The 27,109-nt window shown below is 41.4% G+C and overlaps 1 protein-coding gene across 2 annotated transcripts in view; it reads right to left on the minus strand.

Annotated features, from left to right (window-relative positions):
* The window catches only part of FAM81A (family with sequence similarity 81 member A), an 85,705-nt gene that overhangs the window by 33,706 nt on the left and 24,890 nt on the right, over window positions 1-27,109 (minus strand). For both annotated transcript variants that reach the window (XM_024998005.2, XM_024998006.2), the window contains exon 4: window positions 5,217-5,335. In XM_024998005.2, the coding sequence (XP_024853773.1) occupies window positions 5,217-5,335 (119 nt within the window). The remainder of the gene's footprint in view (window positions 1-5,216; window positions 5,336-27,109) is intronic.

The raw sequence follows: 27,109 nt of genomic DNA on the forward strand, positions 1-27,109 counted from the left end.
AATCCCAAAGAAAGGCAATACCAAAGAATGCTCAAACTACCACACAATTGCACTCATCTCACATGCTAGTAAAGTAATGCTCAAAATTCTCCAAGCCAGGCTTCAGCAATATGTGAACCGTGAACTTCCAGATGTTCAAGCTGGTTTTAGAAAAGGCAGAGGAACCAGAGATCAAATTGCCAACATTCGCTGGATCATTGAAAAATCAAGAGAGTTCCAGAAAAACATCTATTTCTGCTTTATTGACTATGCCAAAGCCTGACTGTGTGGATCACAATAAACTGTGGAAAATTCTGAAAGAGATGGGAATGCCAGACCACCTGACCTGCCTCTTGAGAAACCTATATTCAGGTCAGGAAGCAACAGTTAGAACTGGACATGGAACAACAGACTGGTTCCAAATAGAAAAAGGAGTACATCAAGGCTGTATATTGTCACCCTGCTTCTTTAACTTATATGCAGAGTACATCATGAGAAACGCTGGGCTGGAAGAAGCACAAGCTGGAATCAAGATTGCCGGGAGAAATATCAATAACCTCAGATACGCAGATGACACTACCCTTATGGCAGAAAGTGAAGAGCAACTAAAAAGCCTCTTGATGAAAGTGAAAGTGGAGAGTGAAAAAGTTGGCTTAAAGCTCAACATTCAGAAAACGAAGATCATGGCATCTGGTCCTATCACTTCATGGGAAATAGAAGGGGAAACAGTGGAAACAGTGTCAGACTTTATTTTTGGGGGCTCCCAAATCACTGCAGATGGTGACTGCAGCCATGAAATTAAAAGACGCTTATTCCTTGGAAGGAAAGTTATGACCAACCTAGATAGCCTATTCAAAAGCAGAGACATTCCTTTGCCAACAAAGGTCCGTCTAGTCAAGGCTATGGTTTTTCCAGTAGTCATGTATGGATGTGAGGGTTGGACTGTGAGGAAGGCTGAGCGCCGAAGAATTGATGCTTTTGAACTGTGGTGTTGGAGAAGACTCTTGAGAGTCCCTTGGACTGCAAGGAGATCCAACCAGTCCATTCTGAAGGAGATCAGCCCTGGGTGTTCATTGGAAGGACTGATGCTAAAGCTGAAACTCCAGTACTTTGGCCACCTCACGCGAAGAGTTGACTCATTGGAAAAGACGCTGATGCTGGGAGGGATTGGGGGCAGGAGGAGAAGGGGACGACAGAGGATGAGATGGCTGGATGGCATCACCGACTTGATGGACGTTAGTGTGAGTGAACTCTGGGAGTTGGTGATGGACAGGGAGGCCTGGCGTGCTGCAATTCATGAGGTCGCAGAGTCGGACACGACTGAGCGACTGAACTGAACTGATTATATGTATACATCATTAGCCCTTAAATGCTGGTTGTGATTTAACTGAATCAGACTACACAGCAATTTACATCCTAGGACATTGTCAAAAACAGTACAGCATAATGGGTACATACTACTGTATATAAATAGGGCTCCCCTGGTGACTCAGGTGGTAAAGAAACTGCCTGCCAATGCAGGAGACTCAAGAGACACAGGTTCGATCCCTGGGTAGGGAAGAGCCCCTGAAGAAGGAAATGGCAACTCATTCCAATATTCTTGCCTGGGAAATTCTATGGACAGAGGAGCCTGGCACGCTATATATAGTCCTTGGGGTCACAAAGAATCGCACATGACTGAGCACGCATGCATTGAGATACATAAAATAGATAACCAACAAGACTTACTGTATAGCATAGGGAACTATACTCAATATTTTGTAATAATCTATGAGGGAAAATAATCTTAAAATATACATATATATATATATATACACATAGTTGTATAATTGAATCACTGTGCTATACATCTGAAACTAGCATAATATTGTAAATCAATTATACTACAACTTAAAAAAGAAATATATTGGGGATACCAGGTTGTATAATAATACAATAAAAGCAATTTTTAAAGTGACTAAATTGCAAAGAAGAAAAAAGTAAGCAAACAGGAAAGAAAAAAACAGTAGAGCAATCTGCAAGGAATCAGTGGAGCCTAAGATTTGGGTGTGTCACCAACAGAAGCAGGCAGCTTAATAAAATATTAAGGAAAGAGATGGTCACAGACAGCCTTGCAAAAACTGCTATCATCACAGGCTGACTGTGCAGCCTCTGAGGATCGGCATTTATCCTAACATTAGAGGCTTCGTGTTGTGGGAGAAACAGACATCACTAACATAGTCCAGCTAAGTCACTTAACCAAACAAACAATAAAAACAAGCCCAAGGGCATCAGTTTCCAGGATTGCTACAATATACTACCTAAACATCCAGTTTTTAACAAAAGTTATAATATATACAAAGCGTATTACTCAATAGCTACACTCCTAGGTATACACATCCAAGAGAAATTAAAACATATGACCACACAACCTCGTATGTGAATGTGCAAAACAGCATTATTTATAACGGCCAAAAAATTTTAACTTGATGATATCCCATCTGTTTTTTCTTTGCACCTGGACTTAATCTGAGGGAACTTGCACACTTGCCTCAGTACACAGGTATTTTTCCTCTAAAACTCTGATACCATGCAAACAGATCTCAGACAGGAAAGTGGAGGAAGCCACTGAGTCTTGGACAAATAAAGATGGTAAGCCAAAAAATGGACCAAATGTCCCAGTAGGAACAGAAAAGCTAGACTCCAGGCTTTGGGTTAGGGAGGAATGGGAAACTCTCTGAGACAGTCCTGTTCAGGTGTGTTCTGCTTAGTGAAGTAAGGGTGTCTATCATTTCTGTAGAGAATTATCCTTTGCCCTTTCCTGTTGGCTCTCCAGGGAGGTCAGGGTTTGTTTCATATCAATTACTTCACCAATGGATCCATGAACACTATAAACTAAAACCTGAAATAATACCGCTGCTGCTGCTGCTGCTGCTGCTAAGTCTCTTCAGTCGTGTCTGATTCTGTGCGACCCCATAGACAGCAGCCCACCAGGCTCCACCGTCCCTGGGATTCTCCAGGCAAGAACACTGGAGTGGGTTGCCATTTCCTTCTCCAAGGCATGAGAGTGAAAAGTGAAAGTGAAGTTGCTCAGTCATGTCCGACTCTTAGTGACCCCATGGACTGCAGCCCACCAGGCTGCAGCCTGGTAATCCAAGACTAACACTTAAAGAGTTCATATCCTTTCAAAACCATGACATAATTAATGGAAGAAAGTTGAAACTTTCCCCAGGAATTATTTCACATGAGTTTGTTTCAACAATCAAAGTCTCATTAGCATTCCAGAAGAAAAATGAATAGAGCCACAAAATAAAGCAAAAATATGTGGTGTTCACAACACATTATTTTGACTGTTTCAGAGTAAAAGCATTTGCTACAGAGAAGGAACAAGCTGGGTAGAGCCGTTAATAAGAAACTGCAGAGGAAAAATGTAAAATTCCTGAAAGTATTTCAAAACAATTTCTCCATTTTGTAATTAGAACCAGTGTTACAAGGATAATTTCATGGCAGCTGCCCCTGAGACAATAACAGGTCCTATCTGCTCTATATTCACTCCATCTCATGTACACACTAAGCCCCTTCCATATATCACCTCACTCAATCTTCATCTGCAACTCAAGTGACTAGGAAAATTTCTAGAGTTCTCCTGAAGTTCCTACTCTTGCCTTGTAGCTCGGAAGCTCTTTAGATCCTCCCAATTCTGAGAGGTATAACAGAGCTGGGGTTTCCTTTCAGCTGATCTCCACACAAAAAAAACTTCAAGTCCAGTTAACAGTGATTTTCCAAATCTTTAATTCATCCAAATAAACATTTATTGAGTATCTACTGTCTTCCAGAGACTGTTCTATGCATTGAGGTTACAAAAAGATGAAGTACTCTGCCCCAAGGCAACAGAGAGACTCAACAGCACAGAGAGTGGTAGGTAAGTTCAGGAGAAAGGGATCTGGGAAAACTTCCTGGAGGAGGTAAAACTTAAGCTGAACTTTAAAGGCTGACTAGAAGTCAGGAAAGGAGAGGGCAGGTATAAGAACAGCAAGCACAAAGACACAGATATAGGAGAGCCTGATCCAATCGGGGAATAACAAGCAGGTGATTACTGCTGAAAGTACAGTGCAAGCGGAGAGAGACATAAGGCGCTCAAGGGGGCATCTGCCACCACGGGCCTTACAGAGACTGGAGTTCACCCGGATGAGGAGAGAACTCAGGAGAGTGGCAACCGGGAGCCCTCTGCCATGAGACCGACGTCATCCAGCAAACCTGAATTCACAGGCCCGATATTCAGAGTGCTTCAAGTTTTGTTGGCACAAATATCCTCTAAAACCCTGTCTGGTCCAAAGAGACCTTGGATCCTTTCCTCCCTTCCCACTCTCTGCAGACCACCCTCACTTTCACTGCAAGCTGATTCAAATTGCCTGTTAACTCCATGGCTCCCATGTACACGCATGCTTGACTCTTAATATCAGCAGAGGGCAGAAGAGGCCCGAGAATGCTTCAGAGATTGTGCATTTCTGACAAACCTCCGGTGACAGGGACGCTGCTGGTCAGTCCATGGGGCACTTTTTCAGTAGTGAGTCCCTGGAACAGCACCCTTCCTAAGACCCGAGAGGAAAGGTCTCTTTTTCAAGTGTACAATCTACCATGGACTGATACTTTCAGAAAAGGTAATAAAAAAGAATAATGAAAAGATTTAAAAAATTTATTTTTTATTGAAGGATAATTGCTTTACAATATTGTGTTGATTTCTGCCATACCTCGGAGAAAATGAAATTTTAAAAAGACACACCAACTACTGTAAAGCAACTATAGTCCAATAAAAATTAATTTAAAATAAGAAAAAATAGATGTTAGATTTACTTTATTAATAAAAATTTTTTAAATCAGTTAGTCCTGATCATCTTAGCTAATAAATGAGATATGTAAAATGCTCCCCTCCAAAAAAAGACATACAAACTATAAGTTCCAACATTGTATTATTGAGCTCAATAAATATAACATTCATCTAGCAAATTACACAGGTCAACTGAGCCCTCCGCTCATCACCTTCCACACACACAGCTCCAACTACAGAAGTACAGTTGAACCAGGGCTACTCAAAACAAAGTCTAACTTCCACCAGTAGATTTTATGGGCAAAGGAGACAATGTACTAGGAGAAGACAACGACTCTGCTTTGGTGCTTCATAAATATATTCCCCATTAAAATGAAGTTGATGAGAAATCACTCTTGATACACAGAGATACAAATACCTGACAACCCACCTGGCCACTCTTCCCCGGAGATCCCCCAGGCCAGAGAGCTGCCTCATCTCCAGGGTCTTTAAGGCAGAATTAGTTCCGTAGCTAATGTTGTCCCGGGCACGGATCTGCTCCTGGAGTACCTGGGCAACACACAAAAACACCAACGAGGTCATCTGGGAACTCACGAGGTACCACAGACGCATTTGATACTTCTGGCAAAAATAGCAATGCTTAACTCCTTTCAGAAGAGGCTCCTTTATAAGCATCACCTGATGTACACATCCACAGAGAACCAGGGGCTTGGAAAGAGACCTCAGAGATGTCACTCAGACCAAGGTCCTGCATTTACCAGTAAAAACATTTGGACTCAGATGTCAGGTGACTGGATGGAGGTTCCGCCGTAGGCAGAGGCAAAGCTGAGACTAGGAACTTGGACTCATGGAAGGTGGTACAGAGGTCTTACCCCACTCCAGTGTGCTTTTTGATTGTCATTGTTTTAGGCAAACAATCCCTAAATCTGAGAAGTAATAAATCAAGAAAAAGGGGCGAAGAATAACATCAGACAAAGAGGTTCAAATGTCAGTCCCTCTAGCTGTGTGATCCTGAGCAAATGTCTAGAGCTTTCTGAGCTTCCTTTTCTTCATCTGTTGATAGTAACGGTGACTATACTCTTAAGGCCACTTTATGGGAAATTACATAAGATAATGCATATAAAGCACTAAGCACAATCCCTGCTGCTGCTGCTGCTGCTGCTAAGTCGCTTCCGTCGTGTCCGACTCTGTGCGACCCCATAGACGGCAGCCCACCAGGCTCCCCCGTCCCTGGGATTCTCCACGCAAGTACACTGGAGTGGGTTGCCATTTTCTTCTCCAATGCATGAAAGGGAAAAGTGAAAGGGAAGTCACTCAGTCGTGTCCGACCCTTCACGACCCCATGGACTGCAGCCTACCAGGCTCCTCCTTCCATGGGATTTTCCAGGCAAGAGTACTAGAGTGGGGTGCCATTGCCTTCTCCAAGCACAATGCCCACTACATGGTAAATACAACAAATGCTAATGATTCTTTCTAGTACCTATTTGGTAACAATATTTATACTGGAATGGTAGAATGCATCTCAGAGAAAAGACATTAAATGAAAGCAGAACTGCTGAAAGACAGAGTGACCCAGCACAAAACATGACCTCAAGGAGCATCCATCCTGGGAAATCTGCAAAGGAATGATGGCGATGAAGAAGACACCCCTAAAGTTTATTGAGCACGTCCTGGGAGGAGCCTGGGGCTGCACTACATGCTGACATGCACAAATCCACACAGCATTGTGAGGGAGGTACTCTCAGGATCCCTGCACCAGGAAGTGAGGCACCAACAGCTGAACGGATAACATCTGGAGAGCCAGTGGCTAGCTGGGACTGGCCCAGGCTGCCTGGCTCCAGAATCTGTGCTCCTAACCATGGTGCAATGTTGCCTGCCAAACCAGCAAAGAATCTGAGACTGAAGCACTAAAGAGAGACAGACAGACAAGAAAACCTGAATCCTAGGGAACAGGAGATCTCTCAAAAGCAAAAGTCTGTATCAGATGTTTCTCTGAACACTTCGTTATTCTTTTGCTCATCCCTTTCTTTCCCTTCCCTCCTCCACTCCCCATATTCTCTCCTCTACACTCCCTGCCCCACTAACCACTCTCTTTCCATCTTTCCAAAGAGAATGTTTTTGACTTCTCACAGTATATCCTTCCCCTTTCAGTCACTTTTTTTAAATTTCCAATTTGTCTGATGTCAGCCTAAGTATTTATGAATTCTCTTTACCTTTTTTTTTAACTTGTGGTTTTAAATTTTAAAAGATGAGCACGACATTCCTTTATTTTAACTATTTCTTCCTTAATAATGAAGATATTTTCCCTTTAGTACAGCATTTGCTGTGGGCATAGGTTGGGTGTAAAGTTTTTCAATTTCAGTTTTGAACTTCTCTTTGGTCTAAGGATATCTAAGTATCTTTAGAATTACTTAGGATTTCTTCATTTTCAAGTTTTCTTTTCATCACTTCTATTATTTATTTCTAATTGTATTAATTAAGAAGCACAAGCTGGAATCAAGATTGCCGGGAGAAATATCAATAACCTCAGATACGCAGATGACACCACCCTTATGGCAGAAAGTAAAGAGGAACTAAAAAGCCTCTTGATGAAGGTGAAAGAGGAGAGTGAAAAAGTTGGCTTAAAACTCAACATTTAGAAAACTAAGATCATGGCATCTGGTCCCATCACTTCATGACAAATAGATGGGGAAACAGTGGAAACAGTGTCAGACTTTATTTTTCTGGGCTCCAAAATCACTGCAGATGGTGATTGCAGCCATGAAATTAAAAGATGCTTACTCCTTGGAAGGAAAGTTATGACCAACCTAGATAGCATATTCAAAAGCAGAGACATTACTTTGCCAACAAAGGTCCATCTAGTCAAGGCTATGGTTTTTCCAGTGGTCATGTATGGATGTGAGAGTTGGACTGTGAAGAAAGCTGAGTGCCGAAGAATTGATGCTTTTGAACTGTGGTGTTGGAGAAGACTCTTGAGAGTCCCTTGGACTGCAAGGAGATCCAACCAGTCCATTCTGAAGGAGATCAGCCCTGGGATTTCTTTGGAAGGAATGATGCTAAAGCTGAAACTCCAATACTTTGGCCACCTCATGCAAAGAGTTGACTCATTGGAAAAGACCCTGATGCTGGGAGGGATTGGGGGCAGGAGGAGAAGGGGACGACAGAGGATGAGATGGCTGGATGGCATCATGGACTCGATGGACATGAGTCTGAGTGAACTCCGGGAGTTGGTGATGGACAGGGAGGCCTGGCGTGCTGCGATGCATGGGGTCGCAAAGACTCAGACACAACAGAGCGACTGAACTGAACTGAACTGATGATCAAAAGTATGGTCTGTAAACCTAATTTTTTAACGTATTAAAATTTGCTTTGTCACATATGACTGATTTTTCAAAAGTTCCATGCAAAAAAACTATTTGAAGAACAAAAGTTTCAATATTGCATATTAGACTGAGTTTGCTGATTCCATTACTCATTTTCTTTTCTAAGAGTTTTTATTTATTTGGCTGCACCCAGTCTTTGTTGCAGCATGTGGGATCTGATTCCTTGACCAGGGATGGAACCCAGGCCCCCTGCCATTGGGATCATGAAGTAGTCTTAGCCAGTGGACCACTAAGAAAGTACTCATTATTCACTTTCTCTAGACCTTGTCTATTTTTGCCTACTAGATCTTGAATTCTCTCACTGTAAAATGTCTTCCTCAAGGTCTCCTTTCATTTGTAATGCCGTTTACTTCATTTAGCTGCCATTTTATTTGGCACATACAGATTTAAGATCAAAGTGGCCATGGCCATTATATAATAACCTTCCTAATCTGATTTAGTGCTTGTAATGTTGCTTCATCTTACCTAATATTAAAATTGCTACTAGACTTTATAAATAATAAAGCAAACACTTGCTTGGTCTAATTACAGTAGGCATTGTTCTAAATGCTATAGGTATGTTAACTCGTTTAATCCTCACAATACCCTATGAAGGAGGGACTGTTATTACCCTCATTTCACAGATGGTGAAATCTCTAACTGGTCAAGTAACTTACCCAAAGCCACAGTCAGTACATGAGGGAGCTGGGATTGGCACTAGGAGCCTGGCTCCACTGACTGGGCTCTCACTCATGACATTATGCTGCTTTCTGTTCTTGTTAGTCCCTCCATCTCACTTTTTAAAAAAAAATTATTGTAGTTGATTTACAATGTTACATTAATTTCTGTTGCACAGCAAAGTGACTCGGTTATACATACATACATATTAATACATATATATATACATTTTCATATCCTTTTCCATTATGGTTTATCATAGGATATTGAATATAGTTAAATGAATATGTGCTATACAGCAGGACCTTATTGTTACACCTCACTTTATATTTACAACTTATGTTGCTTTTTGTTGTTTCCTTTCTCCTTTCCCCTGTTTTGCCTGGTTTAATCAGGTTACCATGCATTACCTTTTCTCCCCTTTGTTATCTGGGGAGCGTCCCTGGCCATCGATGGTCCATGAATGGCTCAGCTCACCTTTCCCAACCTTTATAACCATATCTGCACCTACTCCCGGCTCTTTCCCTGCACAGCACTGCTCTCCTCCACATAAGGCACACCTACCCTCCTTCACCCTTCACCCAGGATGACTTACGTGGAGGGATTTTTACTTTTGTCCCCTCTTGCTCTTCCCCACACCAACCATTCTTTGCTAAAATAACCCAGTACTTCTAGTTGAGATACAATTAGAATTTTGCTTGAATGGCCCTTCTTTATTATCTTTTTTCTTCTTCTTCTTTCTTATTTTAAGGCTTCTGTTAAATTTACTGATATCCATTTACATAAAATGATAGGGTTTGGGATTTTTTTTAAGTATAGTCGCTTTACAATGTTAGTTCCTGCTGTGCCGCAAAATGAATTGGCCACACCACAGAGCACTGAGTAGAGTTCCCTGTGGTATACATTTAGTTCTCATTAGAAATGATAGGTCTTTTCCTAAAGATCACCGATTATCTTTTGTGTTTCTCCTTTTCCTTTCCCCCATCTTAGGATCTCTGGGCACCATCACTGTGTTTTGGTTAGGGTCCTTCCTCCAGCATCTTCCTTAGACCAGACACTTGGATGAAAGACCCTCTGGATCCCTGCTGTGTCTGTTCTCTTCCTCCCTCCTGGTGAAGGATGGGTGATAAACTGAAAGGGTATGAAATTCTTGGCATAAATGCCTTTCCTCCTGGTGAACTGTGAAGCTGACAGGCAGTCTGATGCTTCTTCCCCTAAAAGTACCTTGCCTCCTTATGCCTGCTGCTGCTGCGAAGTCGCTTCAGTCGTGTCCGACTCTGTGCGACCCCATAGACGGCAGCCCAACAGGCTCCGCCATCCCTGGGATTCTCCAGGCAAGAACAGTGGGTTGCCATTTCCTTCTCCAATGCATGAAAGTGAAAAGTGAAAGTGAAAAGTAAAATTGAAGTCGCTCAGTCGTGTCCGACTCTTAGCGACCCCATGGACTGCAGCCCACCAGGCTCCTCCATCCATGGGATTTTCCAGTTAAGAGTACTGGAGTGGGATGCCATTGCCTTCTCCCTCCTTATGCCTAGATGCTTGTTTTTCATCTTCAGAGTTGAGGATTTTTATCAGGAAAAAAACTGTGGATTTTTTAAAAAATTGATTTCTACCTAGAACTCATTGAACATTTCAGTTTGTAGTCTCAGATTTACCTTCAACTCGGGTAAACATTCTTCTTCTATTATTGTTTTTTTTCTCCCTCTACTTTTTGTCTCATTCTGCAGTTCCTATTATTCACATGCTGGCTGTCCTGGATCTGCCCTCCAAGTCTTGTATCTTCCCCCTCATGATTTTCCTCTCCTTGTGTCTGGCACTGATTTTTCAGCACTTCATCTACTTTCCCTCATAGGCAACTGATTCAATTCATAAAAGCAATCATCTGTGTCTCTACTGACTTTTACAAATTTAAGTTCAAGGAAGAAATTTTATGTTGTATTCAGATCTCCTTAATCTCTGTCTTATTACTCAGTTGAGGCTATTATAACAAAACACCTTATAAATAATAAACAGACTATTATAAATAAACAATAATTTTTTTTTTTTTTTTTTTGCAGTTCTGAAGGCTAGAAGTCTGAGATCTGGGTGCCAGCATGTACTATGAGGGCTCTCTTCCTGGCTTCCTGACAGTTACCTTCTCACTGGGTCCTCACATGCCAGAAAAAAGGAGCTCTACCTCTTCTTATAAGAGCACTAATCCCATAAGGGCCCCACACTCATGATCTCATCTTAAACCTACTTACTGCTCAAAGGCCCCACCTCTAAATACCATCACACTGAGGTTAGAGCTTCAGACATGAATTTGGTAGGGGCGGGGTTGGGGGCCACAAACATTCAGTCCATAACATGCCCTAATTATTTTTCACTCAAGGTCCACCTGTCTCCTACTTCATTTAGGTCTGTTCTAACAGCTGTGCTTATTCTTCCTCCCTTTCGCTGCTGGGCCCCCTTAGGTGTGACATCTCTTCTTGTTCTCTGCTCACTGGAGTAAGATTAGTGGAAGAGTATGGTGGAAGAAGCTGAAGAGCTGGAGGTGCAGCCAGTGACCTCACAGAGCCAGCATCCAGGTGAGGAGCCAGGAGGAAGCATCTCTGCACCCTCCTCTCTGAAGCCTGCCTAGCCTGTGAGGGCAGAAGACCAGCTCAATCACAGGGTGCACGAGCCCAGGGAGACTGGCCTTCTCTCTCTGACTCCTAAACCACCGTGTCCAGGACCTCACTGTCATGCTCTCTCAGGCCAGGTCTCTGCTGGCTCCCCCAGGCCTTCCCGCCTGCCCATCCCAGCTGATCAAGAAGGTGGCTCTAGAATTGGCGATAGGAAAGAAGGCACACCAAGCCACTGACCTTCCTATTGCCTCCTGCACCAATCTAGACATTTAAGGATACATTCATGTATAACAACTTCAGTTCAATTCAGTCGCACAGTCACGTCCAATTCTTTGCGACCCCATGAATCACAGCACGCCAGGACTCCCGGTCCATCACCATCTCCTGGAGTTCACTCAAACTCATGTCCATCGAGTCAGTGATGCCATCCAGCCATCTCATCCTCTGTCATCCCCTTCTCCTCCTGCCCCCAATCCCTCCCAGCATCAGTGTCTTTTTCCAATGAGTCAGCTCTTCGCATGAGGTGGCCAAAGTACTGGAGTTTCAGCTTCAGCATCAATCCTTCCAATGAACATCCAGGACTGATCTCCTTTAGGATGAACTGGTTGGATCTCCTTGCAGTCCAAGGGACTCTCAAGAGTCTTCTCCAACACCACAGTTCAAAAGCATCAATTCTTTGGCGCTCAGCTTTCTTCACAGTCCAACTCTCACATCCATACATGACCACTGGAAAAACCATAGCCTTGACTAGACGAACCTTTGTTGGCAAAGTAATGTCTCTGCTTTTCAGTATGCTATCTAGGTTGGTCATAACTTTCCTTCCAAGGAGTAAGCGTCTTTTAATTTCATGGCTGCAGTCACCATCTGCAGTGATTTTGGAGCCCAAAAAAATAAAGTCTGACACTGTTTCCCCATCTATTTGCCATGAAGTGATGGGACCAGATGCCATGATCTTCGTTTTCTGAATGTTGAGCTTTAAGCCAACTTTTTCACTCTCCCCTTTCACTTTCATCAAGAGGCTTTTTCGTTCCTCTTCACTTTCTGTCATAAGAGTGGTGTCATCTGCATATCTGAGGTTATAACTACTTGGTTGCTACCATTTCTGGAAATTTGATGATTTCTGGTATTATGACAATTTGCAGTCCAATTTGCAAATAAACAGGCAAGCTCCACTAGAAAATATGTTTATGCCTTGCATAAACTGCTTCTGTGCTCCCTTCTATCAACTATTTTTTTAATTTAATTAATTAGTTTATTTATTGGCCACACCATGCAGCATGAGAGATCTTAGTTCCCCAACCAGGGATCAAACCCATGCCCCTGCAGTGGAAGCACAGAGTTTAGCCAGTGGACTACCAGGGAAGTCCCACTATCAACTGTTTTTTAAGTATAACGTATAGGCAGAAAAGTACACTTACATACATGTTTTTAAGGATTTTCAAATTTCCTTGTAAAAAACAGAAATGAGGAATATGAGGATTCTGCATTTTCTTTTTTGGAAATCTGGCTGAAGTCACTATAGACTGAGTAACACTGATAGTGACAGTAAAAAAAATTTCACTGAAAGGAATTTGGAACTGCGAGACCTATCTTGTTTGCTGTAGTTTCCAGCTTTTTCTGAATGAACCTGCTCAACAGAATAGAAGAATGCAATCCCAATTACAATCACCTGTGAATAATAAAATGTTAGTCATCAGAACACAATCTTGCAAGAAAACTTGAGATCTGACTAATCTGGTTCTGACACTCTCCCACTGATGAGAATGTGCTAGTGAGCTCTTTATCTTTTAATAGGAAATAATGCTTATTGTTACAGTTAATAGAAAGTAAATATTTATTTTTTGGTACATAATGCTTCAAATTTTTGTTTCTAATAAAGCTTATGACTATGGATTCTCAGCCATCTTTGGGGTGTGTAAGGACAGCCACATGGCCTGTTAAACACACAGGTTTCTGGACCCCACTCCAAGGGAACCAAAGCAAGGGCCCAGAAATGTAGAAGGTCATGGTTCACAGACCCCTCCTGGAAAAAACACTGCATTAGACACTGTACAAATGACAAAGGCTCCAACCAATCATTTCATTTGTTTCTCAATCAAAAAAGTCACCAAGCAGGGCTTCCCTGGTGGTCCAGTGGTTAAGAATCTGCCTTGCAATGCAAGAGCCACAGGTTCAATCCCTGGTCTGGGAAGATCCCACATGTCACAGGGCAACTAAGCCCCTGTGCCACTGCTGAAGCCTGTGCTCCACAACAAGAGAAGCCACCGCAACAGAAGCCTCCACACCACAATGAGGAGTAGCCCCCACCAGTCAAAATTAAAGAAACCTGCATGCAGCAATGAAGCCCCAGCACAGCCAAAAAATAAAACACACAAATCTTTGTAAAAAATCACTAAGCAAAGAACATGAGTGCAATTCACAAAACAGGTGCTAAAAATAAATGACACTTTTTTTAAACATCCAGTATTTCTATAAGCAAATAAACAGGAAATAAAACCATACCGTTATAATGCACCACTATGCTGCAGATGAGGACAGTGCGGGAGGCTGTGCTTATGTGGGGACAGGGGTTATGTAAGTCACAACTCTGCACTTTCAGCTCAAGTTTGCTGTGAACCTAAAGTGGCTCTAAAAAGTGATGTCTATTTAAAAGTAAAACATTTTAAATTGTACCACTTCCATCTATTAAAGAAGTAAATACTTTAGTAAATTTATAATTTTAAAATATGTATCAAAAATTGAAAATGCACAGTTGGCCCTCATGCTACAACGTTTCCAGAGCACAGTCCTTCAAAAATATATTCATAATGTTCATAACCTTTGACCAGTTCTTGAAATAAATCTTAAAACAAACAATAAGTATTATGACAAAAATGAATGCACAAAGATGTCTTCATAGTGTGATGCATAGACCAAGTATTTTACAAGGTATTTACATGGTATATTATTATGCAACCAGTAAGAGGTTCATGGAGTGCTCTTAGAAACCAGAGAAAATGTGTACAATTTACTATTAAGCAAAAAGAAAGAGTATAAATAAATACACAGCATGATTCCTGCTGTGTATAAGGTACATAAAAAATAATACTAGAATATTAACGCCTCGCTTATCTCTAGGGTTAGATTACAGTTGATTCCTTTTTTGTATTTTCCACAATGTGCTTACATTATTTTTATAACCAGAAAAAAAGTAAGTGTGTGTGTGTGTTAATGCTTAGAGTATATGTGTGTGTGCTTCAATGCTCAGAAAACCCCATTTAACTTTCAGAATTCTTATGCAGATGAATGAGATATTATATTAGAAGTGTTTTCTTTGAATAATACAGAGAGAATTATGTCTGAATTTAACACAACATTCACATTACTGAAAAGTTACGTGAAAACAGAAGGCATTCTAGAGCTTATTACTTAAAGAAATTCTATGATGAAGTCTAAGAGTCAGACATGACTGAGCAACTGAACACCCCCACATGATGAAGTCTTAGAAAAACAATCCTTCTGTAAAGCCAGAAATGTTCTCTTAATTTGTCATTTTGGGACAATATGTCATCATTATGTGTTTACTTTAAAAAGCATATAATCAACTCTCCATTATTGCCAATTCAGTTCAAGAAACTCTTTTCTGCAGACCTACTATGTGCTGAGCACCAAGCATGCCTTCAGGAGTCTCAGTTGTAGCAAGTAAGACTACAGGGTGGGAAGTACATGGTCTAAATTCACATAAGAAGAGAGAAGAGGCCAGTCACCTTGAAAAAGTGATGTCCTGAGTCTTCATGTATTTTTTCTAATATGTGGCCTACCTTTAAGGATGATCCCTTGCCAGAGGCAGTAGGAAAGACCCGCCCTGTGTGAGCCTCACAGCATTCTATCATGCCTTTTTTGCAAAGGAGATATAGACCCATGCCCAGGGATCTCACCACAGACAGGCCAGAGGTGCCTAGGAATGACCAAGAAGAACAGCCCTCCATGCTTCTCTCTTCAACTCTCCTCAGATTTGTGAGGACTTGGAAATGAAAATATAACTCCAAAATCCCACGAAGAAGGACCCAATTACGGCAGCGCAGGGCGACAGCATCTCCTGACAATGGCTCTTTAATTTTCACACTAGACTTAAAAATCCCCAGAGTTCCAGCCTCGTATATCCACTGCCTTCTTGGCATGTCCACCCGGATATCCGATGCGCGTGTGCTCAGTTGCTCAGTCATGTCCAACTCTTCGTGACCCCCATGGACTGCAGTCCCACAGGCCTCTCTGTCCATGGGATTCTCCAGGCAAGAATACTGGAGTGGGTGCCATTTCCTCCTCCAGGGGATCTTCCTGACCCAGGGATTGAACCTTCGTCTCCTGCGACTCCTGCATTGCAGGTGGGTTCTTTACCACCGAGCCACAGGGGAAGCCCTGATGGAGCCCTAAAACTTGCCAAGTCCTAAGCAGAAGTCTTTCTAACTCTAATGTGCAGGAAGTCCTATCAGCGCCACTTCCAAGACAGATCTAGCACCCATCCACTCCTCTCCATCTCTACCCTGACTCCCGAATCCAAGCCACTCTGGATGCCCTCTGCCCCCATTCTAGCTTCCCTACATTCCCTTCTCCAGGCAGCAGTCAGAGCGATCTTTCTGAAATACAAATCAGTCTGTAAGCAGCATGAGGGCAAGGGTTTTTCATCTGTTTTATTAACTAGTGTATCCTCAGAACCAAACATATGAATAATTTCTCTAAATTATTTTGTTTAAATAATGGCGTCCCATCACCCACTTCCACCCACCCCCCACCCATGACACTCCAGTCCCACTGGTCCTCTTTCTGCTCCTCTAACATGCCAAGCTTCTTACAGCGTATGCCTTGGAACCAGCAGTGCCTCCTCTCCGAATGTTCTCTTCCGTGCGTGTCTCCTCCCCCACCCCATCACCTTGGCTTGGCTGGCTCTTCTGTCACTCCAGTCTCAGTTTACATGTCACCTTATACGCCCACCTACAACAGCCCACAATCACTCTCCATCAAATTACCTTTTCAGAGCCCTGGATTTAGGCTGAAACTACCCTGGCCACTTAGGGTTTGCACCTATAAATCCCACTAGAACGTGCAGCAGGCCTAAAAGCAGGGGTCTTGTATGCCTGAGTCACAGCTTTAGCCCCAGTACCTCACATAAGGCCTGGCTCCCCATAGATGGCTGAGTAATTTATTAATTATTTTACCTCCATGTTCCAGGGTTTGATCGTCTACACTGAAGGCTCCAAGACTCTATCTAGCTGGTGCCTGGAGCTGATCAGGCCCTCAAAGATGGAGACAGACAAGCTAAAATGTATTACAGGCAGGGCAGACACCAAAACACCAATTTGTTAATTTACATGGAAAATCTCTATCAAATATTCAGAACTAAACAAATAGTCAAACTCCATTCACTATCTTCTCCCCCTAGAGTCAAGCCACATGACAAGCCAAGTCTAGTGGGTAGAGTTTAAAAAAAAAAAAGAATCTGGATAACATTATAGTTAATTATGTCAGCTTAACTAGGCCATGGGATGCCCAGACAGCTGGATAAACATTATTTCTGGGGGTGTCTGTGAGGGTGTTTCCAGAAGAGATTAGGATTTGGATTGGTGAAGTCAGTAAAACAGAAGGTCTTCCCCAACTTGGGGAGGCATTATCCAATCCACTGAGTGTCATAATCCAAAAAAAAAGGAGAAGGAAGGTGGAATTTGCTTTCTGCCTAACTGAGCTGGGATACTGGCCTGCCCTCAGCACTCCTGATTGTCAGGTCTTCAGACCTGGACTGAAGGAATCCACACTATCGTCTCTCTGGCTCCCAAGCCTTGGAATTACACCACCGTCTTTCCTGTACTCCAGCTTACAGACTGGTGGAACTTCTCAGTCTTCATAATCATGTGAGCCAAAACCTCATCGTAAATATGTGCTATTGGTTTTATTTCTTTGGAGGTCACAGACTAATACACATGACAATCATCAATGTTATTCTATTAATACGTCTGTTGCAATGGGACAAGACGATAGAGCTACAAGCTGTAACCCCCTTTTTAGGTAACTACATGAGGTCCAATGGCCAAGGGGCTCTCCTCACTGACGGTGCGCTAGATTCAAGACGAACCAAGCTCCTGTCTGTTCATCCCAACGATACGTTAACATCATTTGTCCACAACTCTGCTGTGACATGTTAATAAGGGCCCCTATGCACTCATCACTTGACCTTAGCAAACTCTTCAACAGCCCATTTGCAAATTATTAAGACAGAAAATTATGTATCATCTAGTGAATTAAATAAGGGTTTGATACATTTTCCCATTTCCCAACTCAGTCGAAGGAAACACTCCAAGCCAGCAGGCCATTATGAAACCTGAGCACAGGGAAACCAGGAGAAGGTCTTCAGATTCCAGCCAGCTGGGTAGCAGACCCCACTGCTTGGCTCCCCAAAGGCCAAAGACACGATGAAAGCCCCGAGGAGACACAGGGGTCCCAAATACTTCCCTAAGCCATCAAATCGGCAGGAAAGGGAAAGCTCACCTTCCCTTCCCAAAAAAGGGGCCATGGACTGCTTACCAGGACTTGGCTCCCAGGGACTGATATCAGCTTAAATCAAAAACAGTATAGATAATCCAGACATGTATAATTCATAGTTGACTACATTACCTCTTCTGAATTTATGATGATGATAATTTGTGGAAAGTTTCTGAGGAATACATAATTGATAACATACTCCATATAGCAATGCAAACTGCCAATGGAGACAATGAGTCAGGATGTATTAAAACAATAGATGCTTTTAGTCAATATTTATCAGGCACCTACTAGATACTAGCCCACAGGAATCATCTGTTTTGATATTTGTATCTGCTGAAAGAAAATGGGCAATAACTATAGGGTTCTCAAAGAACCAAGGACCCCAGAGCCTTTGATTATGAAAGATTTCTTGAGCTCCTACGATGTGCTAGACACTGTAGAGGTGCTAAAAATAAATTAAGATTCATTTCTAGTTCTTGAGGATCACATAGGCCAGTGGTTTAACAATATATTTTACTTTTCTTCTTGTATATAACTGTGTACAGAGCCACATGATAATCATAAAGACTTATTGAGCCAAACTTACCAAGATAGAGTACTTTCTTAATATTTATTTATTTATTGGGCTGTGCTGGGTCTTGGCTGCAACACACAGAATCTCAGATCTGCATCGCAGCATGTAGAATCTTTAGTTGTGACATGGGAATCTAATTTCCAGACCAGGGCCTCTTGCATTGGGAGCACAGAGTTTTAGCCACTGACCTCCAGGGAAGTCCCAGGATGCAGTATTAACACACCTCAATTCAACTAGCTCCATCAGGAGCCTGAAGTGAGCTGTACATGTTGAGAATGGTTTCAGCTTTACTTTATATTACAAAATCACTCTGTGGGGATATATTTTTACAAAACAAATACCCAGTAAATTTTACTGAGTGAACTGGAAAACCAGTGTGAACCAGTGATGAAAATAACCTAAAAACCAGGCAAGGACTTCCCTGGTAGTCCAGTGGCTAAGAATCTGCCTTCCAATACAGTGGTGGTGGTTGTTAGTCGCTAAGTCATGTCCGACTCTTTTGTGACCCCATGGATTATAGCCCACCAGGCTCTTCTGTCCACAGGATTTCCCAGGCAAGAACACTGGAGTGGGTTGCCAAGCTCTCCTCCAGGGGATTTTCCTGACCCAGGGATCAAACCTGTGTCTCCTGCTTAGCAGGCAGATTCTTTAAATCTGCGCCACAGGGCACATGGGTTCAATCCTTGGCCCAGGAAGATCCCACATGCTGGGGGGCAACTAAGCCCATGCGCACAACTACTGAGTCCGTGCTCCAGCACCCATGCTCTGTAAGCAAGAGAAGCAACCACAGTGAGAAGCCTGTGCAACACAACTAGAGATCTTGTAGCCCTGTTTGCCACAACCAGAGAAAACCCACACACAGCAACGAAGACCCAGGGAAGCCACAAGAATGTTTTTTTAAAAGGCAATTTACAGAATAAATTAAGAATCTACAGACAAAAAATACACCTTTCATATCATTTAAATACAATTTGAGTATCTTCACATCTCTTTGCTTTAAATGTGCATATCACCTATTCATAGCATCCATCCTTCCAATTTTATGTTGCTTATAAATAAAGACTTACTTTTAGTACTTTAAAAATTCTAATCTACACTATGATTTCATTTTAACAGAGTTTGGCTACAATGTGGCAATTCTGATGTCTCATTAAGCACCTTAATTTTAGTTATGTTTGGGTAAACATGCTTAGGCTCACAATATATAAAAAACTATGTAATTACTGTTTCATATAAAAGTCTATTAAATTTCCAAACTATCTTCTGTTACTTCATAATGATATACAGTTATTACTAGTTATAAAAAAGTGCGTGCTCATATATGCAAAGTAAAATTTTTTTCCAGAAATAGATTTTCTTCAGACTTCCCTCTCTAAAATGGAAATCATCTATTCATTTGCAAACTACACACTCCAAAAATATATGTAAATGGAAGAGTGCTGTCTGGTTAAGGAAAGAATAATCATTACTCAAAATGTGTTTCAGATGGAAAAAACAGAAGAACTGAAATTACTATAAACCCCCATTGTAAATTATTTTTAAAAAATCATCTTAAATACACTTTAAAGAAAAATCATGTTAAAAACATATCTTAAAGAAAAATAATTAGCAAAAGCCTGAATGATTGATGATTTTGGATTTCTAGGTATGCTTGCTATTAACTCAAATTATCTAAGCAGCTCAATGAACTCACACCAAAGGAAAGAGAGGGTAGGGTATAACTCAGTGCGAACTTCATCTGTAATTACCTAGTTCTATGAAGAAATTCTTCCTGGGGGTGGGAGGGGGAGCCAAGGGTAGAAATACTCAGAAAGCAAAGAATGACGAATAGCACTGCCTGTCACATTTGAGAGTTAGTTACCTAAGATCAGAGTTTAGAGGAGCTTTCAAGAGGCAAAGTAGAAAAGTGAAAGGAGCTCATCTTTAGAGTTTAACAGTCTGGGTTTAGATCCTGAGAGCTAAGAGAAAGAAAGGCAGAGGAACCAGAGACCAAACTGCCAACATCTGCTGGATCACAGAGAAAGCAAAGGAATTCCAGAAAAACATTTACCTCTGTTTCATTGACTACACTAAGGCCTTTGACAGTGTGGATCATAACAAAATGTGGAAAACCCTTGGAGAGATGAGAATACCAGACCATCTTACCTGTCTTCTGAGAAACCTGTATGTGGGTCAAGAAGCATCACAGAACCTCATATGGGACAAGTGACTGGCTCAGATTGAGAAAGTGGTACAACAGGTTGTTCACTGTCACCCTGTTTACTTAACTTATACACAGAGCACATCATGAGAAATGTTGGGCTGGATGACTTACAAGCTGGAATCAAGATTTCCAGGAAAAATACCAACAACCTCAGATATGTAGATGACACCACTTAAATAGCAAAAAGCAAAGAGGAACTAAAGAACCTCTTGATGAGGGTGAAAGAGGAGAATGAGAAAGCTGGCTTAAAACTCAATATTAAAAAAATTAAGATCATGGCATCCGGCCCCATCAGTTCAGCTCAGTTAAGTCACTCAGTCGTGTCCGACTCTTTGTGACACCGTGAACCGCAGCACACCAGGCTTCCCTGTCCATCACCAACTGCCGGAGTCCACCCAAACCCATGTCCATTGAGTCGGTGATGCCATCCAAACATCTCATCTTCTGTTGTCCCCTTCTCCCCCTGCCCTCAATCTTTCCCAGCATTAGGGTCTTCTCAAATAAGTCATCTCTTCTCGTCAGGTTGCCAAAGTATTGCAGTTTCAGCTTCAACATCCGGTCCCATCACTTCATGGCAAATAGAAGGGGAAAAGGTAGAAGCAGTGACAGATTTCCTCTTCCTGGGCTCTTAAATCATGGTGGATTGTGATTGCAGTCATGAAATTAGAAGATGATTGCTTCTTGGCAGGAAAGCTATGACAAAACTAAGCAGTGTATTAAAAAGTAAAGACATCATTTTTCCAACCAAGGTCCATATAGTAAAGGCTGTGGTCTTTCCAGTAGTCATGTACGGATATGACAGCTGGATCATAAAGAAAGCAGAGTGCTAAAGAACTGATGCTTTCAAACTCTTGAGAATCCCTTGGACAACAGGGAGATCAAACCAGTCAGTCTTAAAGGAAATCAACCCTGAACACTTAATGGAAGGACTGATGCTGAAGCTCCAATACTTTGGCCGACTGATTGGAAAAGACCCTGATGCTGGGAAAGATTGAGGGCAGGAGGAGAAGGAGGCGACAGAGAATGTGATGGTTGGATGGCATCACTGATTCAATGGACATGAACTTGGGCAAACTCTGAGAGATGGTGAAGGACAGGGAGGCCTGGCGTGCTGCAGTCCATGGGGTCACAAGAGTCGGATCCGACTTGGCAACTGAACAACAACAGAGATCTCAGAGAAGTCTCTTCACTTCCCAGGCCCTTGGATGCATCATTTGAAAAGGACAGAGTTTGCACAAAGGACCTCAGGGTCTCTTCCAGTTCTTTTTGCTACCAGAAGATCTGCAACGGGCTTCCATCTGAACAGGGCATTTATTCACTTAAAAAGCATTCATGGCATTTTGTTCCAAACATTGTGCTGGACAATGGAAAGATGAGAAAGACAAAGTTCCTTTCTTTTTGAAGGGCTCCCACTCTATCAAGGGATACAGACGTGCAAAGAAACAATGCTAGACTTAATCAGTAAATGCTGTGGTAACAGTGCCAAGTGCTGGGTGCCCACGATAAATTAAGGGAAAAAGAAGTGAGGCCAGGGAGGGAACTGGTGGTGAAGGCTTCCTAGAATGAAGGAGCTATTAAACAGCACTGGGGGCTCAGCTGAAGTTGGAAATTACATATTTGAAATGGTTCTGATTGTTGGATTAGTACACAGCAGCTACCAAAAGGGAAGTTATCCTCCAGATACCCCATAGCTGCAGCTTAAGTACTATCACCTCTTTTGCAGACAGAAAAAATTCTAACGGTAGAATTACACTCTCTGCTTTTACCTGAGGATAGTACTGCAGAATGGATGGTTTCCAGTCTCTAGTCTGTCCACCACCCACATAAGCAAAGAGAACCAAGCAGAGTACCCACAGTGAAATGCTGGGTGTGGGAAGAATGGGGAGGTCACACCATTTTCTAACATGAAACAGGAGGGTTTGCAATTTTTTGCAACACATTTCTCACCACTGGTAGAAGGATCAGGGATCTGAGCATCATTGTTTCTCCCCAATCACTTTGATTTTATCCATCACCCTTTATAGAATGGAGTACAGCAGGGCTATCAGCCTCCTAATATATCTCTCTCTTCAAAATGGAAATGTTTAAGTTGGGGTTCTTCAATCTTGAGAAGGTGCCAACTTGGGGCTGCCAAATTATTCAGTCTCTGGGATAAAACTGCTTTAGCACTCAAATATAATACTGAAAAGATCATTCTAAATATAGACACCACTTTCCGAAAACAAGTAAATTATCTGCAGCAGTCTCTTACATGTTCTATGCCTCTTGGATACCATTAGAGTTCTTTGGCTGCCAGAAACTGAACCTGATTCTGGCTTAGGTGAAAAATCTGGAATTTACTGGAAGGCTATAGGGGAGAAGTGCGTACAATCAACAGGACAGCTGGGGATCCAGACTGAGAAAAAGACACAAAAGGCAATTCCTAGGGTCAAGGCAGTAGGACCACTACCTAACATCCTACAGGTACAGCTGCTGGAAAGATACTCATGTCCTTGTAACACTCTGCTCAGGTTTCAGACTCCAGGAAATGAGAGTCTCAATGCTCTGGTCTGTGTTATGGACTCCAATCCTCATTATCAAAAAATGTGATAAGGCACTCTGATTAATAGCCATCTTAGCCTGTATCCAATGGAATAAAGCTATGATCCAAAGAAATTGAAATGGATGCCATCAGTCACCAAAGCAACAAAGATCAACTCCATCCCCTTATTAAAAAAAGACAAACGTACTCCAGTAGGATACAACTCTGAGTAAATCTCTGTCCTTAGTAAAGGTGTGCTGTAATCTCCAAAGACAGTGAAAATGGTTAATCATGTGGTATTCTAGGTTCTCCCTTGGGTATAAGCTGAGTGAGACTTCTCAGAAAAGGAAATCAACTACGTACACAATAGTCATAAAGAGCTGCTGCTGCTGCTGCTGCTGCTGCTGCTGCTAAGTCGCTTCAGTCGTGTCCGACTCTGTGGGACCCCACAGACGGCAGCCCACCAGGCTCCCCCATCCCTGGGATTCTCCAGGCAAGAACAGTGGAGTGGGTTGCCATTTCCTTCTCCAATGCATGAAAGTGAAAAGTGCAAGTGAAGTCGCTCAGTTGTGTCCGACTCTTTGCGACCCCATGGACTGCAGCCCACCAGGCTCCTCCGTCCATGGGATTTTCCAGGCAAGAGAACTGGAGTGGGGTGCCATTGCCTTCTCCACATAAAGAGCTGGAATAGCTATATTAATGTCAGACAAAAGAGACTTGAAAACAAGAAATGTTACTAGAGATAAAGAGAGACATCTTATAATGACAGAAGAATCACTGTATCAGGAAAAAATACACATTATAAATGTATACACATGTAACAACAAAGCCCTGAAATACATGAAGCAAAACCGACAGAACTGAAAGGAGCAATGGGCAATTCAACAATAAAAATCGGACATTCAATAACTGAAAAAAAAAAGTCTCAGGACTTCCCTGGTGGGCCAGTGGTTAAGACTTCACCTTTCAATGCAGGGGGTGCAGGTTTGATCCCTAGTCAGGGAGCTAAGATCTCACATGCCTTGCAGCCAAAAAACCCAAAACATAAAACAGAAGCAATATTGTAACAAATTCAATAAAGACTTAAAACAAAAGATGCACATCAAAAAAATCTCTAAAAACAAGTCTAAATAAATTTAAAGAGATTAAAGATATACAAAGTCGTTCTCTGCCCACATTAAATTAGAAATCCACAAAATATCCACTAAATATAGGGAAACTCCAAACATTCAGAAATTAAATAACATACTTCTAAGTAACACATGTACCAAAAAAAAAGAAATTACAAGGTAAATTTTACGATACTTTAAACCAAATGAAAACAAAATCACAACGTACCAAAACTCATGGAAGCAGCCAAAGCAGTGCTCAGAGGCCACATTATGGCTTTAAACACCATTATCAGAAAAGAAGAAAGATCTCAAACCAATTCCCTAAGCTTCTACCTGAAGAAACTAGAAAAGCAAACTAACCTAAAATAAGCAGAGAAAAATGAAACAACCTAGAGTTGAAAGCAATGAAATAGAAAACAAAAAAGCAAATGTGAAAAAAATAAAACCAAGAGCTGATGCTTTGCAACACTGAAGGCTCAGTATTAAGACAGCAATTCTCCACAAACTGATCTATACATTCAAAGTGATCTCTGTCAAAATCTCGGCAGAGTTTTTTAATAGAGCTAATCCTAAAATTTATAAGGAAATACAAAGGACCTAGAATAGCTGAGAGAGACAATTTTGACAAGAGCAAAGTTGGAGGGCTTACACTGTATGATTTCAAAATGTACTCTTAAGCTAAAAATTAAGGCAATGTGGTATTGGCATAGGAAAGCCATACAAATCAATGGCATTCAGAAATTAACCCTTAAATTTTATGATCCATTCATTTTTGACAAAGGGGCAAACGGGAAAATGATCGATTTTCCTTGGATATCCATTTGAAAAAAAAATTAACTTAGATCTTTAACCTCACTTCATACATGAAAATTAACTCAAAGTAACTCACAGACCTGAAGGTAAAAACTAAAATCAACTTTTGAAGAAAACAGAGCACAAAAGCCTTATGACCTTGGGTTAAGCAAACAGTTCTCAAGACATACCACCAAAAATATAAACCATTTTTTTAAAAAACTTGTAAGTTGGACCTCATTAAAATTTGTGCTTCAAAAGACACCACTGGGAGAATGAAAACAGAAGCCACAGAATGGGAGAAAATATTTTGCAAATCTCCTATCTGATATGGGACCTGTATCTGTAATATACAAAGAAATCTTACAATTCAATAATAAAATAACCTAATTTAAAAATGGGTTCTGACACATGTTACAACATGGATAAAAAATCTGGAAATCATTATAAGTGAAATGACCGAGACACAAAAGGGCAAGTACTGTATGACTGCACTTCTGTGATATACCTAGAATAGGGACAGAAAGCAGAACAGAAGTTGCCCAGGGCTGAGGGGAAAGTGCAATGGAGAGTTATTGTTTACTGGGAATACAGTTTCTGTTTTGGATAATCAAAAAGTTTTGAAAATCAACAGAGGTGAACATTGTGAATGTAATTAATGTCAATGAACTGCACACTTTAAAATGGTTAAAACGATAAGTATCTTACCACAATAAAAAATAATTTTAAAAAATGGGCAGAAGACTTGGGTAGACACTTCACCAAAGAAGACGCACAAATGACTAATAAGGACATGAAAACATCATTAGTTATTAGGGAAATGCAAATTAATAGCACAATGAAATACCACTACACGGCCACTATAATGACTATAATCAAAAAGAGAGATGATAGCAAGTGCTGGGGATGAAGTAGGGAAACTGGAGTCCTCACACATTCCTGGTGGGATTGTAAAACGGCATAGCCACTCCGGAAAATTGTTCGGCTACATTTTAAAAAGTTAAACATAAGCTTACTACAAGACCCAGCAATTCCACACCTAGTCATCTACCCAAGAAAAATTAAAATATATCTCCATACAAAGACATGTTCACATATTCACAATACCTTTAGTCACAATAGCTAAAAACTGGAAACAATCCAAATGTCGATCAGCTGATAAGTGGAAAAACAGAAAGCTGTATATCCATATAATAGGATACTATTAGGTAGGTTTAGTCGCTAAGTCATTTCTGACTCTTGCAATCCCACAGACTGTAGCCCTCCAGGCTCCTCTGTCCATGGGATTTCCCAGGCAAGAATACTGGAGTGGGTTGCCATTTCCTTCTCCAGGGGATCTTCCTGACCCAGGGATTGAACCCAGAGATCGAACCCAGGTCTCCAGCATTGCAGGCAGACTCTTTACCATTGAGCCACCAGGAAAGTCCAATATGATACCACTCAGACATAAAGAGAAACGAAATACTGATACATGCTAGAACATGGTTGCACCTCAAAAAGATTATGCTAAGTGAAAGAAGCTGGATGCAAAAGACTTCATATTGTAAGATTCCATTCATATGAAATGTCCAGAAAAGACAAATTATCTATAGAGACAGAAAGCACACTGGTGGCTGCCTGGGTCTGGGGTAGAAGGAAGGATTACTCGCAAACAGGCTGATAGAAATTTGGGGAGTGATTGAAATGTTCTATAACTGAACTGTGTTGATGGTTGCACAACATTAATTCTATTAATTTACTACAAATCATTGAATTGTACACTTAAAATGGGTAGACTTCTGTGGCTTTTCAATTGTACTTCAGTAAAGCTCTTAAAATAAATAAATACAAATCTGAAACTGAAAAGAGAGTCTTGATTTCAGGAAGCATAATTGAAATACAATCTCCATGACATAAGACAAAGGTTTTCCTTAATCTAGCCATATACCTTTTATTCGTATATTTTCAAACTACATGTGT

Source organism: Bos taurus, chromosome 10, assembly GCF_002263795.3.
Source record: "Bos taurus isolate L1 Dominette 01449 registration number 42190680 breed Hereford chromosome 10, ARS-UCD2.0, whole genome shotgun sequence".
NCBI lineage: Eukaryota > Metazoa > Chordata > Mammalia > Artiodactyla > Bovidae > Bos > Bos taurus.